General features: G+C 40.3%; 5 protein-coding genes across 6 annotated transcripts in view; 3 read left to right on the forward strand and 2 right to left on the reverse strand.

The window, feature by feature from the left end:
• The window catches only part of iqgap2 (IQ motif containing GTPase activating protein 2), a 29,369-nt gene extending 28,582 nt beyond the window's left edge, over window positions 1-787 (forward strand). For both annotated transcript variants that reach the window (XM_086030692.1, XM_086030691.1), the window contains exons 37-38: window positions 21-129; window positions 299-787. In XM_086030692.1, the coding sequence (XP_085886818.1) occupies window positions 21-129; window positions 299-412 (223 nt within the window). In that variant the 3' untranslated portion in view covers window positions 413-787. The remainder of the gene's footprint in view (window positions 1-20; window positions 130-298) is intronic.
• A 423-nt stretch (window positions 788-1,210) lies between these two features.
• f2r (coagulation factor II (thrombin) receptor) lies at window positions 1,211-4,272 on the forward strand. The gene is made up of 2 exons (XM_086031394.1): window positions 1,211-1,405; window positions 2,364-4,272. The coding sequence occupies exons 1-2, from the start codon at window positions 1,315-1,317 to the stop codon at window positions 3,572-3,574; spliced, it is 1,302 nt and encodes a 433-aa protein (XP_085887520.1). The 5' UTR covers window positions 1,211-1,314; the 3' UTR covers window positions 3,575-4,272.
• Window positions 3,614-6,368, reverse strand: LOC147146985 (uncharacterized). Its single transcript, XM_086031397.1, has 6 exons — window positions 6,043-6,368; window positions 5,456-5,601; window positions 5,294-5,355; window positions 4,794-4,904; window positions 4,607-4,708; window positions 3,614-4,436 (listed from the first exon to the last, which is right to left on the reverse strand). The coding sequence occupies exons 1-6, from the start codon at window positions 6,151-6,153 to the stop codon at window positions 4,402-4,404; spliced, it is 567 nt and encodes a 188-aa protein (XP_085887523.1). The 5' UTR covers window positions 6,154-6,368; the 3' UTR covers window positions 3,614-4,401.
• Window positions 6,369-6,596: 228 nt separating this feature from the next.
• Window positions 6,597-11,386, reverse strand: LOC147146986 (uncharacterized). Its single transcript, XM_086031396.1, has 6 exons — window positions 11,140-11,386; window positions 9,408-9,550; window positions 9,268-9,335; window positions 7,918-8,046; window positions 6,967-7,062; window positions 6,597-6,887 (listed from the first exon to the last, which is right to left on the reverse strand). The coding sequence occupies exons 1-6, from the start codon at window positions 11,248-11,250 to the stop codon at window positions 6,817-6,819; spliced, it is 618 nt and encodes a 205-aa protein (XP_085887522.1). The 5' UTR covers window positions 11,251-11,386; the 3' UTR covers window positions 6,597-6,816.
• Window positions 11,387-13,901: 2,515 nt separating this feature from the next.
• Window positions 13,902-15,581, forward strand: LOC147146987 (uncharacterized). Its single transcript, XM_086031002.1, has 6 exons — window positions 13,902-14,067; window positions 14,311-14,453; window positions 14,560-14,624; window positions 14,863-15,000; window positions 15,081-15,179; window positions 15,251-15,581. The coding sequence occupies exons 1-6, from the start codon at window positions 13,963-13,965 to the stop codon at window positions 15,274-15,276; spliced, it is 576 nt and encodes a 191-aa protein (XP_085887128.1). The 5' UTR covers window positions 13,902-13,962; the 3' UTR covers window positions 15,277-15,581.
• Window positions 15,582-16,160: the final 579 nt, after the last annotated feature.

The following is a 16,160-nucleotide window of genomic DNA, read 5'->3' on the forward strand; positions in this document are numbered from 1 at the left end:
TATTGTCTTTTGTGTGCCAGGTTCAAAAATGTCATGTTTGAAATTTCACCAAGTGAGGAAGTCGGGGATTTTGAGGTGAAAGCTAAATTCATGGGTGTTGAGATGGAAAAAGTTCAGCTGCATTTCCAGGTAAGCATGATTCCAGTGTGTCAGATTCCCAGCAGACACAATGATTTCCATGCAGACAGCTTCATTTATTTTTTCGCACAGTGCCTGTAAAACCTTTAGCTCGGAAGGATTTGTATCGTATCCATTTTTTTGCGGTTGCAATCATTTCTGTCCGGTGTTTTGTGTCCAGGACCTTCTGCAGCTCCAATACGAAGGCGTGGCTGTCATGAAAATGTTCGACAAAGCTAAAGTCAACGTAAACTTGCTCATCTTCCTCCTGAATAAAAAATTCTATGGAAAGTGATAGACAATAGGAAATATGAGAAATTGTTTGTGCCTTGTGACAGCGTTCAGATTGTTCAACAAAATCAAAGTTGTCAGAAAATGTACATGGAATACTATTTTTTTTTCTCCAAATAATTTAATGAAGCTATTAATTTCTTTTTTTCTGTTTTTTTGAGAGAGAGCTAAATTTAATGTATTTTAATTGGAAAGATATTCTTGTTTACTTTGTAGGAGAAACACTATTGTTTTGTTGTCACTTGTATGTTGACTAAGCAGTTGTATCAGATGGCCTCCTCCCTTTTGGCTTGTTGAAATATTGTAGTTCACCAGTGCCTTTTTAATTAAAGCATCTAAATAATCATATTTTAATTAATAAAATTTTTAAATGCTGCAATTATTGCATTTTCAGTATGTATTGGTGGTGTTATGTGATTTTGACCAGCAGTGTATAATAAATAAAAAAATGCATTTTTTTTTCCTTTTGGGGGCCGCCGCACAATTCTACAATTTTTTTTTTTTAATTCACGATGCGTGTTAAACATTCTCTGTAAAATAAAATAAAAAGAACGAAGATGATAGGCTGTTTTAAATGACACTCAAAGATAGAGTATTAATTTAAGAATTTGAGTATTGTGAGTGTAGTTTGCTGTGGTGTACAAATACAATATGATATTGAGAGCTGTTAATAATTATTTAATAGCAAACATAATAGAAATGCACAGGACAGTTTGTGGTTGACAATAGAGGAGAAATTAATGCAAAATGGCATGGGATTGGTGTTGTGTTAAATTTATTACGAGGGATTATTGGGGAGGAGTCAGAGGGGATGTGCCAGTACCCTGAGTGGACTATATTATAACGTAAGACACTTGTCACACTTACCACACTCCTGGTAAACTGTACCAGTAACATTACTTCAAAATGCTTCAAGGCAAAACAGCCACAGGTGACCTATTAGTTTGGCTGTTGGTGGTGTTTTCACTTCACAGCTCAGCACTCAGCACGCGTAATGGTAAGTTTCTACATTTTTAATTCTAGATTTAAAACAAATGTACATGATTCCTGCTGGGTGACTTAAGGTATGTTTTATGCAAAAGTAATTATAATGAACTCAAAAGCATCCACTCTGGGATGTATTTTTGCCTTATCCAGACATTCAAACCCAGGTAAGTTTTTTTTAATTATTTTTTATTTGTTTATTTTTTTTAAAACATGGCAAGTTAAAGGATGTCATTTTAAGGATTATATACAGTATATGGTACTGTTTTTGTAAAAAAAAATATCCTGTATATTTACATATAGCTGCATAGACATATATAGAGATATATGTAGTTATAGACAAATATATATACATTATATATGTCTATCTTTTCCCTATCTTTTTTCCCTAACTAGTCAATGTGAACCAGCAAACTACATTTTGGGGTTAATTGTTATGCACTACATTGTGGCACATAAATTTGTCACCACCTTTGACCCAGAGCATAAGGGAACTAAGCACTTGCCTAAGGCCTTACTAACACTAGAGGGCGACCAAGAGCCCTTAACGCTACCTTGAGGCTTGCCTTGTGAGTGCTCGCAAGGGTCAGCTTCCACTAGACTAGTTTCTCAGCCTTTATTGAGCCAAAGCACAGATTTCACATCGTAATAAATCCCACCGCACACCATTTAACTTGACGATTCCCAAAAAGGGTCATTATGTACCTACTGTCATCTAGTGGAAGAACATGTTATTGTTTTGCCTGTTACTGCACGTGGTTGTCAAATACAATAACAAAACTTTTTTTATTTGAAAATATACATTTTTGGTCAAAATGATAGACATTGAATAATTTCCCGCGGCACGCTAACGTGCCACTGCACACTGGTTGAGAATCACTGCTGTAGGGCTGCTGTAGACTTGAGTGACGACGAAAATCTGCACTGAAAAAAAAAAACAATGTATTATCTGTTTTTTCACATTACTGAAGCCTCTGCGTTATCCCCACGGACCTTCTCTGGCCACGCTGCGGACTACATGGACCTGTCTGTGCTTGACGCCCTCGGTGACGACACCGGTTCCGGCTCAAGTTCCCAACCCGAACCCGTGAGACGCCACCGCGGCTCACATCGTCATCCTCACAGGCACTACTTTGTCTCGGAGGAGGCCAAGCGGTTCCTGCGCAGTTACCTGGCCACCGCCTTCGTCCCGACAGTCTACACCTTCGTCTTCGTCATCAGCGTGCCCCTCAACCTTGTCGCCGTGGCGATGTTTGTGCACCCCGCCCGTCCCAGAAAGCCCGCCGTCATCTACATGCTGAACCTGGCATGTGCTGACCTGCTCTTCGGCCTGCTCCTCCCTTTCAAGATAGCCTACCGTTACCACGGCAATAACTGGACCTTCGGCCCGTTCATGTGCAGGGTTGTGACCGCGTCCTTCTATTGCAACATGTACTGCTCGGTCCTGCTCATGGCCTGCATCGGCATTGACCGCTTCTTGGCCGTGGTCTACCCCATGAACTCGCTGACATGGCGCAGCCGTCAGACGGCATGGGCCGTGTGCGCCGCCATGTGGCTGCTGGCCCTCGCGGGAGTGGCGCCCCTCTTGGCCTCGGGTCAGACGGCAAGCTTGCCCCACCTGGACATCACAACCTGCCACGACGTGCAAGATTCCCAGAAGCTGAAATCCTATTATCGTTACTTCTTCCCCGTCTACTGCTCCGTGTTCTTCTTCATCCCGCTCGTCTTCACGGTGGCGTGCTACGTGCGCATCATCCAGGCCTTGGCGGCCTCCAACGTGGAGAACCGTTCCAAGAAGACTCGAGCGGTGGTGATGGCCGCGCTCGTGCTGCTCGTCTTTGTGGTCTGCTTCACCCCAGCTAACGTCACACTGATGGTCCACTACGTGGAGGTCAGCCACAAGTCCGGCGACGCCTCCTACCGGGCCTACCTGCTCGCCATGTGTGCAGGGAGCCTCAGCTGCTGCCTGGACCCGCTCCTTTACTACTTTGGCTCGTCTCAGTGCAGGAAACGGGTGGCGGTGCTGTTCGGATGCCGGCGTCCGCATCAGACGCCGAGCAGCTTGCGCACGCGGAGCACCAGAACCAGCGGGCGGAGGGACAGCAGCAAGTCGTGCAAATTAGAAGTTGTTCACAGTGGGTCGGGGGGCCAGTACTGTAAATTGGGACACTTAAGTGCATGACATTTCGGTCTCAATCTGACATTACAAAGGAAACTGTAATCTGTCACGAGAGCCGTTTTATTGTACAAAGTCTTGGTGGTTGTTGAGTGGCGGATTTTTTTTTGTGTGTCAGTTCTACATGTACATCAAACTTTCTCTTCATTTTGTATCGCAAACAGAGCTTAGCTTGATCAAGCTTAGCTACCGGATGATGTTACTGATCAGCTAAAACTATAATAGGCAGCCATAATAGATAATAATAATAATAGATAGACTTGTGTAATCTGTGATTTTATGTAAGATCTACAGTAAAATGAAGTCTCCTTATTTTTTTTTTAATAACACTGGTCAACAGCAAATTTTCATCAGAGATGGCTTTGTATCCCTAAATGTTTTTTTTTTTGGCTGATTTAAAAAATGTCTTAATTTGTCTAGCACATCAAGTGTGGGAGATATTTTCATTGTTTTTGATTTTAAATTTCACCTATAAAAGCTTGTGCAATATGCAAACTCTGCCATGCGCTGTAATTGTTTCTGTTGCTGAAACTTACCCCCAATTCATAAGTATTACTAAATGTACATGTTGTTGTTATTATAATTATAATAATAATTATTATTAGTGTAATAATAGAGACTTGTGCTCTGGAACAATTTTTGGGTCAAATTAGACTGAAGGTGTACCTAATGTTATGACCGGTGAATGTGTGTGGTTTTTTTTTCTTTCACTCAAACTACACACGATCTAGATTTTAATGAATGGAAACTACACTATAGCCTACAGAGAGCATACAGTCTTTCCTAGTAACTGCTGTATGTGTTTTCAATGTTTCTTTTCTTCTCGCAGTGTCTCACTCTGTGGTCTGCTCGTCATCAGGACACAGCTCTGGAGTAGGAAGACAAAGACCAAATCAAGTAAATATGACTTTTAGTGTGACAACAGCAGCACTGTAACACACACACACCCTTTTGAAGGACATTCCATCATCTCCATCTTGTGGCAACCGGAGTAACACTCATTTAAAAAAAATAATAATAATAAAAAAAAAAACTCACCTGAAATTCCATCATATTTATGGAAGTTCTCCGGGAAGTTCAGACAGCCAATTTGTTTTTGGAACACTTCAACATCTTGGGGGTTAATTGCTCCACTCCGTGCTGAGAAGGTTGTTATTATTTCTTTTAAATAAAATGCACATTGACCTGCTATGTGTGAGAAGGAATGATAGAGTTGCACGCTTACTGAACTGCAGGATGAATCTGCCAGTGACATCACGGTTTCGGAAGGTGTCTGTCCACAGAAGGCAGTCAGAGCATGTCCTCAGGATGTAGCCTTTGTGGTCGGATAGGTTCTCTTTGGAAAACATGCACGTTCTAGTTATGCAAGGTTATTTACATACAGTACTGTATGTATGTTACTGTCACAAGAAATATAGTGTTAAGCTACTTTAGGCTCGTAAAAGACTCTCACCAAAGTGATTTAAAGAGTTTGATGATTTTTTTTTTTTTTTTTTAATCTGCCTTTTACAAATACTGTACTGTAGAATAAAATACAATAGAAGAGTGGTTCTTTTTTTCTTTTTTTTTTTCCCTCCAACCTCAGTGCTTACTTAATATACAAAACTAAAAATGCTATACTCATATAACGATTTGATTAGAATACATCTGTCCATTATACGAACCGCTTATCCTGCATACAAATTTGAATAAAAAAACAGTACCATCCATCTGCAATCCACTTACTGCGAAATGTGGTGGTGAGTTCGACAACTGTTGCGTTGACTTCCCCCAAAATGCAACGATTGCTGTTGGGCAACAACAACAACATTATGGCTCACGTTCTTTCTTTTTTTTTTTTTTTTTTTTTTTTTAAACAAAGTCATGCAACTCCATCAAGCAACTTACAAGCTGTAATCGCCCCATCGCATTGTCACGATGTGACTGTCCGATGTCGGGGACAAGTCTATCCAGGAGCTTTTCAATGATGCCAACGCATGGTGGTATGGCAGGGGGTCACCAGCTCCCATCACATACACCCATTTACCAAATACCTGCAGCATAGAACAAGGAGAATATTATTGGAGCATTACATGCACAATCATAGGAGATTTATTAAAGATTTGCAAATATAATGCAACTGTAAAAAAAAAAAAAAAAAAAAAAAAAGAGTTGATGTTTGTTAGTCAACAATCTTCGATAACATTTTAGTTGGGCAATTCAATTAAATGTGTTAAATTTTGCTGTTGTGAAAATGGGCTTTCCTGCATTTCACAACCAAGAAATAAGAGTTGTTCCTTTTTTATTGAAGATTAGTAAAAACAACTTGCTGACTAACATTATTGGCATAAATGTCAGTAATTTATATTTTATAGCTTTTCCAACTTAAATGACTGTTAAAGGCCCCCCCAAAAATGCACGTTGTGTTATTTCCAATGTAGTACACTATTCTCATAACAATACTGTAATTCAATAAAAAAAAAATCTCAATTTACCAACTGCGGGTCCTCTGGCAAGAAAGGTTGGACCAGGTCCTTGCAGTCCGGCGCAGAAGCCCCACAAAGTGCAGCGAGAGCTAACAAAAAATTAACAACAGGCCAAGTCATGGTCTCACTGCCTTACTCTAACTGTGTTACTGCCCAACACCGATCTCTCTCTGAGCTCTCAAAGAGTAAAAAAAATGCTGTGTAAACTTCTACCGTACGATGGAAAGAAAGGATGTGTTGTACACACAAAAAAAAAAAATGCACCAAGGAGCACTCTGAATAATCATGCGGAGATGTGCTTTCACCAAGCGCTGAATGACCATTTCAAAGGTCCTCTGTCGGCCTTGAATGGACTCTGGGCGAAGTGCCACGACTGGATCAACGGGAGAAATCCTTTCTCTTGTGTAATGAAGGTTGTTTTCCCGCAAAGCATTTGTGTTGCGGTGACAATGTGGTCTTGACAGTAACAAAGTTACCAGGCAACAGTTTTTGTTGAAGTTTCTTGTAAAGAACAGTGTGTCATCTTTTCTCTGCAAGGGGTCAGTGAAAGAACTGCACAGAGGAGAATTGCATCGGTTTTATTCAACTACAATCAACCAGTGTTCTCTACCGAAATGAGGATTCGGAGTTGCATTTATCAACCGCCCTATAAAAAAAAAAAAACTTTTTCACAAAACTATCAAGTCTTACATGTGGATAAGGTTATTCCATTGCACAAAGTCACAGGTGAAAATTGAGTTTGTTTAGTACGATGTATTTTTCTGGCTGTCTCTGTGCTACATTTTACTTTGCAGAACCAGTCGGCTCTTCTCCTTCATTGGTTGCAACAGTCTTCCTCTCATCTGGACACAGATCTGAAACGAGACCGCCGAGCTATGATGCATGAGAGTTAATCACGCGAGAGGTGATATAAAGGTAAAATGACAAACGCACCTGAGTCCAGGAAGTAGTATTCTGGGGGGAAATTAAGACACACGGCCTGTTTCTTGAAGGTCTCCAACTCGGATGGCTCCAGCTTACCATTTCGTGCTTTGAAAAGCAACAAGGGAAATACAACTTTAGTGATGAGCACATGGATGGAAAGATAATGAACGGAACTAAGTTGACATTTTGGAGATGATATCGTCGAATACATTGAGGTAATTCGTATCATCGTGACCGGTATTGAAACGAGGCAGATGTTTCATTCCTAAAAAGTATCTGCATTCGTTCTTGTAAGCCACTTTAACATTATGCACTTTTTGACAATTTATATCGCACTTAAAATATACGAAAAGAAAACTTGAATACTGATGCAATTTAAATGTATTGCACATAAACGTTGAAGACAAATTGTACTTAAATGTTTCAAAACCAAGTAATTAAATGTGAAGTTGAAATATACTCCACTTAAAGGTTAAATACGACTGGACTTTAACAATGTATTGTTCTTGACAAGTAAAAATATACTGTACTGGATTTTTAAAACGTTTAAACTCGCTGCATGCAAAGCTACACCCGCCATTCTAATATGTTTAATTTCTGTGTTGATACTATCATGGCGCATGTATACTGTATGTCGACATATCGAACGACATCTACGTACGTAATGGAAAAAGGGAAAACATTTTACGAAAACAGTCACCGTTATCAACATTATTGATAGCACATTTTAGTCTGGTATAATATATAAAAGTAAAATGTTGTCATCAGCAAGACAAATATTTAAAAAAAAACCATACATGTGATGTTGAAGAATTGTAGGAAGATTTACACAGTGCATGATAAAACATTTTCATTGGACATTTAGATGAAGGTTCACATTGTATTAAAAGAGTCAAATAATCATGCGGTAGTAGTTTCTTATAAGGGTTCTTTAGGCTTTATACTTGAAGCAACACATACTAAAGAGGAAGAGGTATCGGCCCTTAGATTTGCCATCTGGGAGGAGGGTGGTGTCTTCGGACAGGAGGCAGTCGGAGCAGGTTGCGTAATATTTGCCCTCATGATAGGAAGTATGGTTGTTGATGTTGACTGTGACAAAAAAAAAACAAAAACAAAAAAAAAAAAAACATCCCACATCAGCTTGAATGAGATATAGTAAAGTCCAGAAGTATATGGCCAATGGCAGAGTTTGCTTTCATAACACATGGAAATAAACCAATGTGTAAACTTGAAGATGATCTTATGTAGTATTTGGACAAATTTACATAATAATAGTGGATATAAAAATCTACACACCCTTGCTCTAATGCCAGGTTTTTGTGACGTGAAAAAAATGAGACCAAGATCAATAATTAAAAAAAACGTTCCCACAGATATTGTGACCTATACCTCATTCGAACTCTTTTCGAGAGTCAAAATAAAACAGCTGTAATGTGGTTGCACGGGTGTGCACACCCTCTTTGTTCAGAATTAACACATCACATTCTAACTCATGTTAAATTGGAGTCATTACGCATTTGCCACCATTTGAAGTGCCTCTAATGAACCCCAAATAAATGGCAGCTGTTCTAGGAGGCTTTTACTGACTTTTTTTTTTTTCTTTTTTCTTTTGTGCTAGCACTGATTGCCATCCAGTGAATCCAAACTTGAACGTTTTGGCCATAATTCCGAATGATAGGTTTAGCACAAACACAACATCGCTCATCTCCGTAAGAAAAGCATATCTACGTTGAAGCAGTGGTCTTGGAGCCATCATGAGCAGACGCTGTTTATCTTCCGCTATAACTTGGCCTTATGAATTATGATCAGTTCCAAACAACAGCCAGTGTTAGCACAAAATCTTCCGTCTTTTGCTAGAAAGTAAAACATGCCATAAAAAGCTGAAACGTATTTTTATGAATCAAAATAAATGAAATGGTGAATGCCTTATGTTAGTAAAATCTCCTGAAGCTGAAATTGTTAATTTATTCATTTCAAATCCATTGTGGTGGCACATACAATGAACCCTTTCATCTAAAGTATTGCTTTGCCACCAATTTATGGCATCTTAGGGGAACTATGTTTGAGTGAGATGAAGAGCCTCGCATAGTGGTTTGCCACTATCTTGTGGCCTCTATAGGCAAACAAAATATTTTGTGTGTGTGGGCGAAAATTACTCCTATCTCTGTGGTTCACTGTCAAGGCAAAAAAAAAAAATCCTGAAAACAAAGCTCATCATCCAATGACTTAAAATATGCTTCTGGATGTAACAGATGTAACACCAAGTGCATGAGAACTGAAGCATTTAAGTAGATATAAGGCGATGCGTACAGGTGGTGTGACTGGTCATTCCGGAGACGCTGACATCAGCGGAACCCTGAAGACATTTATTGTCGTTCCTGGAATGAAAGTTGATGACAACAAATAAGTTCGGGAGCCAAAGCTCCAGCGAGTGCGGTGGGTGTCCTTACAGACGGTCAGCCCAGTAGAGGGAGATGGTCCCCATCTGCGAGGATGGTGACAATTCGATCCACGAGCTGTTCGCTGCCACCAGGTCGCTCTTCAGGCCCGGCTCGTCCCATGAGCCCACGTGGAGAACCCATTTCCCGAAGATCTGAAACAAACCACAAACCAAGTGATTTTTTTTATTATAAAACGGATCTCCCGAGAGATGAGATTGGTGCGTGCGACGTGTTTTTAAACAGGTGAACTGCAAGATCCCCCCCTTGCGGATGATGTAGTCGGCCACGCATGTGACATGGGCGATTGGAAACCGCCTTGCAACACCTATCGTGCACCTATGTGTGACACCAACCCATTTTGGGCCAGTCGTCATGCAAGTGTAATTAAACTATTTTTACGATGCTAATGATAACAAATTTGTTCGATGAATTGATTTCTACTCTGATTCAAAGGGATTGTGTCACACTTGTCATATTTAGGAATGAAATCCGATGCCATCCACCTGACAATGTCTGCCTGTGCCTCCATCAAATACACCAAAATCTCAAATACACGAATATTGTCAGGTGAGTCGGGAGCGAGGCTGCTCCGAACGCCGGAACGACCAGAGTGGCGTGACACGGAAAATGAATTTTTACGCAGAGCGCACAGGCGCCTGCCTACCATAATAGGGCCATATGCCTTTGTTTTTGTCTTTGTTTTACTTTTTTCTGTGGCTTTTCAAAAGTTTTCTACTCCTGCTCCAATATCTGTTCTATCATAAGCCTTTGAAGGGTAAGTAGTTACACGTTATTTTAGTTTCTTTTAGTTTCACTTTATAGTGATTAACCTCTTTGTACACTTGCCTAACATTGAAATATCAAAAATGTCAATTAAAAAGTACAGTTAATAAAAGTTTTCTAATGGGGATAGTTTGAGCCTGCAGCTTAATTTCCAATGTGAAAAATGTTTTCAAGTCAACCAAGCATCTCACAACACGTTGCATTTGTTTGAGTTTGGGGGGGTTCCACTTAAATTCTCCATTGATCATTACCCCTCACTGCAATAGTGCATTTAATCAGAGCTGGGCATTTTACTAAAAATTGATCATTCGTCATCCGTCAGCAGCGTGGGTACCCACCCGTCGTCCGTCATTTGTCTTTTTTCTAGTCCGCCTCTAATTTTAAACAAGTTTCCGTCTGCGATTCCCACTAAACCTTCGATAGCCCGCCAACGAAAAATAGACTAATGATGGACTACAGACAAATGACGGATTAAATAAAGGGGCTTCTGACTATGCTTAGTCCGTCTATTCTAAAATCTGACACGTCATTCGTCACCCGTCAGCAAAACGGGCGACCGTCAGTAAAGGATAGACGGAGCGGTCCGTCACATATGCGGAACGCCCAGCTCTGCATTTAACAGCACTGTTAAAATGACAAAACATACAGTTAACTCTTTATTAGGCACTGGTTAAATTACTTGGAATGTGACTTCCATTACATAACATCATTACATATACAGTAATGATATAGTAGTAAATTTCAAGTTGATTTTGCTATTCTAAAGTAACTCATTCCATTGTGTACTCAATGTTGTGGCTGGTATTTATTTCCTTACTAAGAATGCGTGTTTCAATTGAAGACCAACACCCTACGAATGCACTATAAGTGAAAACCTTGATAATAATAACAAAGAAATACAGTGAAGACCACGTGACGCATACCGTAATTCAGGTTTCGAGCACACTCCAATACTCACAGGGCTGTGGTTGTCCAGCTGCAGAGGTTTAACAAGTTCCTTGCAGTCGGGTTCGGACGCATCGCACAGGGAGGTGAAGGCGAGCAGAACGGCCAGCAAGTGGGCATACATGGTTCAAGATGCGGGACCACCACGGAGTGCAAGGATGTTAGGGAGGCTGCCTGCGAGTTGTGTCTCTGCGACGTGTTGTATAACGGTGGGCCGGAACACACGCGCACACACCCCGGTGCAAAACTCCCCACATTTGATGCCCAATTGCCAGGGGTCACTTGTGTCCTATTCATCCTGTTATGTAACGGCCAAATGAATAGGAAGGCTGCCTGCAAGAAGCGCACTAAGACGTGTTGTGAAACAGTGGGCGTTCCTAGAGCCCCTTAGGGACCCCAAGCTAGAACCCCCCCCCCCCCCCCCCCCCCAACGCCACACTCTCCAAAAACACAAGGCGATGGATCAATCACAATCAATCAATCACATTTTATTTATATAGCACTTTTCATACATAAAAATGCAACTCAAAGTGCTTTAAAACATTCAAAGCAAAACATTTAAAAAAAAAAAAAAAAAAAAAGTAGTCACCCCTCCCTCAAAGCGGAGGCTCCCCCATGAGGAAACACTGGAGCTAAAAGCTGACAACGGCAGAGAGCAACACAACTAAAAGAAAGAACAGTAGTATAGTCTAAGAACTAGAATCAGTAAGATAAGATAAAAAAAAAAAAAAAGTTGATATTTTTAAGAGGAAGCTCAAGACACACCTTTTTAGTTTGGCTTTTTAACAAGTTTTAAGTCATTTATCTTTTCTTTTGATTGAAGATTATTTTTTATCTTATCTTGCCGATTTTAGTCCTTAGACTGCACTACTGTTTTGTCTCTTAGTTTTGTTGTTCTCTGCTGTTGTTAGCTTTTAGCTCCAGTGTTTCATCATCATGGGCCCTCCGCGTTATGATTATATGATTGGGAATTTGACCAAAATCTATGGAGAAAAACCTTTGAAAGTCTCACAAAAAAAAAAAAAAAACGAATCTGTTTACTGCTTTGGTGTTGCTGTTTTTACTACTGTCTCATTGGGCATCTGTGAGCAAGCGGTTAAGATGGTCACCAGCCACCGTGGGGACAACCGGCTCAAGACCATACACCGGACACACAGGGTTTGTTCAAAGAAAACGGGAAAATCAAATCACTTCAAGTTCAATGTTCGAGTTTTCCACGTTCCGTATTCCAAAGTAAATATTTGATTTAGTCTAATCAATATTTCATGTCCAGGTGAGTCATCCAATGCAATCGGGGCGAAGGTGAGGGGAATTGACAAAGAAGAGCTCAAAGAAATTTCTATGATGACAAAAAAAATAAATGGGATTGTGCTTTCCATCGCGTCAACAGGTGCGAAAAATCCAGCAGGAACTGCCTGAAATATTTTGCCTCGTTGTTGTTTTTTTTTTTTTTTTTAAATGATTTTTAAGTTTATGATGTTGCAATCAATCAGTAAAAGTCTAAGACGATGCATTAGGAATTATGGAGGATCACATCATTTTAGTGCAAAGTAAACAGTAGGAGAAGATTGTAGACTCATTTAAAAGGAAATAAGCAAATAACGACGCTTTTTCAGATTTCATAATGTCTATCAAGAGGAGGCAGGTCAGCATGTCTTCGGCTGAGGTGCTATGGTAAGATAGGAACATGAAATAAAGTGCAATGCTCTGTACTTTTTTTTTTACTACTGTATTGCAATTATTCCTGCCGTGATCGAAGTGTAGTGTATTTTTTCTGAGTGCTTTTAATTTTTCTTGGTTGTCGCTGTATTTTTCTCGTCAAGCTAGGAGCATGAAAAGGTGCAACGTAGTGTCCTTCACTCCTGCCTGCAATTAACCGTGCAACATGTCAAACATCGGAATGTGCTTGCATCGTTCCTTTACGAATCGTCCAGAAGCAGAGATAACACGAGGCCATTTGCCAGAACATGATGTGGGTGAACACAAAAGGAGAAAACAGCAAACTTATCAGAACCAACCTTTATTACTCTCGTCTGCACCATATCTCTTTATCTTGTTCTTATTTCGATTTTTTTTTTGGGGGGGGGGGGGGGGGGGGGGGGAGTAAAAGAATAAATGGGAGTGCCGTTGATATCCAGGACAATCGGAATGATATTGTTTGTTTGGATGGTTCGTTAGTGCTCATAAAACAAAGAGCGACACGTGTTTGAGATACATTTTTCAACATTTGCAGTCATCAGTATCGTCGAAGAAGGCCGCCAGTCACACAATGATGTTGAATTCAATTAGCTGCTCTGGCTTCAGTGCAGTCTAATCCCAAATTTCAGAAATCTGTGAAACTCAAACTGGAGCATTGGCCTGAAGTCGCTTAGACGGTAAATTTGCTGTTTTGATGGCTGAGGCCCCCCGATCACGAGTACTCGACTTGTCCAAATGTCATCATGACATCTCGTCATGTTTGTTCACTTTTGTTTAGCTTGGCTTGTCTCTCTCTCTCCATTTTGGCTTCTACATCTGACCTAAGATCTGAACAGACTTCAAGAACCTGTGAAGGACAGAATACTTGTATGTGACATGTATCCATTTATTTACGATGGAGGGCAATTAGGTAACTTCATTAGGGGTGTGCACATTGTATTAATAGTTATTTTTTTAAAGGCATTTTATTTTCACTCCTTAAATTTGTAAACATATGTCTGTATCTCTCTCTCTCTCTCTCTCTCTCTCTCTCTCTCTCTCGCTTTCTTTCATGCCATATAAATGCTTCTCTTTTTCACATCCATTGACCGTTTTCCTGCTCTCAGCATCGTGCCCAGTCGCCAATCAAGACCTCGTCATGTTTGCTCACTTTTGTTTAGGTCTGCTGGCTCTATCCAGCCCGGCTGCTTCGTCCGACTTGAGCTGTGAAGAGCTTGTGACACCTCTGGATGATCGGAACCTGGTACGTTGTACAAAAAGCATTTATCTGCTTGGAATTGCTTGAAAAGGGCCGTGCCGTAATATGTGTACAATAAATAAATATACAGGAAATTCTACAGGCTACGAACTGAAAACATCTCGATTATGTTTTATTTGTATGAGTATGACGTCTTGGTTCGATCTAAAAATCCACAAATAATATATCGTAGAAAAACAATGAAGCTAACCCACTTTTTGATCCCGTGTATACTGCGTGTCTCCATAGATTTCTGGAAAATGGATATTTTACGTTGGAACATCAGACAATAAGGATTACTTGGACGAACTTAAAACGATTACCAGCTCGTGGATCGAACTCTCACCTGTGCCCGACAGTGATAACTTTACAATGACCTGGAAAGACAAAATGTAATGTTGTTTCACTCTCATTTTTTTTTTTTTTTTTTTTTTTGTTGCCAAGCAAAATGTCAGAAAGGATAAAAATAACACAAACGACATGACTTTTCTTTACCAGAGATGGAAAATGCTCTTCTGCTATTGTTACTTCCACTTATCCAAACAGCTCTGCGAGTGTCCAATGTAAGTACATTTTGATTGACAGTGTCATGACTCATGCAACTCATTCGCATGCTGTCAAATTGATTCAAACGCTGCACGGGATATTAACTGGACGGACGGATGGTGGACAGATGGAGGGATTGATGGATGAGTGGATTGATGGACTGACATTTGACATGCTGAACAGATACAGTAATTCCATATACAGTAATAAACAAAACTACGCATTCTTTAATGTTGTTGTTGTTTTTTTTTTAAGCTTACTACAGCACCTCTGAGGAAATACATACTGAGACGTACCATAAGACGTGTCCTGACTGCCTCCTCTTGGTTGACACCATGATATTGAAGCTCCCGAATTTAAGAGAGCTAAAAGGCCGATTCTTTGTACTCCTAAGTGAGTCCACACGCGTCTCTTACCATTTCTGCTATGCCGGATGAGGCGATCCGACATCATAAAGTTGTCTATGTGTGCAGCTAAATCGGGGAGACTAGATGACGCTCAACTGGAGGTTTTCAAGAAACAAGCCGCTTGCCTCAAATTCACCCAAAGTTTGCACTTTGGAAACAGCACCGGTAAGAATCATGCTTCCCATGTCGTCTCATTGACTTTGACAGCTGACTTGGAAGGCTTCTCTCGCTTTCAGATCTGTGTCCAGAAGAGAACTTATAAACAGGAGGGGGAAAAAAAAAAAAAAAAAGAGACAAAGCCCTTGACAGACAATCACTTTCACATCGCATCTTTTCTCAGACTTCCTGCCTGATATCCATTTCCCAAGTTTGATTTCTCATTTCAGATACTCCAACTTGCAGATGATGTGATCAGTTCTGTGCTCTTCTGTTTCTTGCTTGTAACATGTTAAAATACAAGCTTTAATATTCTTCTCACGCGCCTGTCCAAAAATTAATAAATTGAGATTTGGTCAGGGGATTTTGAACAGGCTGGTCAGAAATAAAATAATTTGTGAGAATGTGAAATGATATGTCTGTTTCGGTTAAATGCATTGGGCCTTGTTAACGACGGGTTCTTCCCACTTACTCTGTTTTCAAGATGACTGTGAAATTCACGAAGGTATGTTTTGTTGGGCCGCGGGGGAGAGTGCAAAAATCCCATTACAGGAATTGACCATTTCCATGTTGTGCTTTAGAATATTTTCAGTTCAGGGTTAACCAGAGCAATACACGTGATCTGGCATATGGCATCTGTTCAGCTGAAGTTTACGTGAGTTCAAGTAGAAAGTGTATCTGTATGCAGTGTAAAGCATTCTGTGGTAAAATCATTTATCCTATAACAACCTGCAGTTGGGAAAAAAAAAAGGGGGGGGGGGGGCACCTAAAGTCCGCTGACAAGAAGGAAATGCAACTCACTGGAGCGGAGAAAGAAAGTTAGAGGGGAGAAGGACAGAAAGCTTTTAGAGTCGATTCATCCCATGCATGACAAACACACTTGAGGGAAAGAAATCAACTAAAGTCACAGCGATCTACTTTCAATGAAAGAATAGAATTCTAATAGTAATGGATGGATGGATCATATATACAGTACAGTATTGTAATACT

This window comes from Filicampus tigris, chromosome 5, assembly GCF_054856515.1.
Source record: "Filicampus tigris isolate MCC_2025a chromosome 5, RoL_Ftig_1.0, whole genome shotgun sequence".
Taxonomy (NCBI): Eukaryota; Metazoa; Chordata; class Actinopteri; order Syngnathiformes; family Syngnathidae; genus Filicampus; species Filicampus tigris.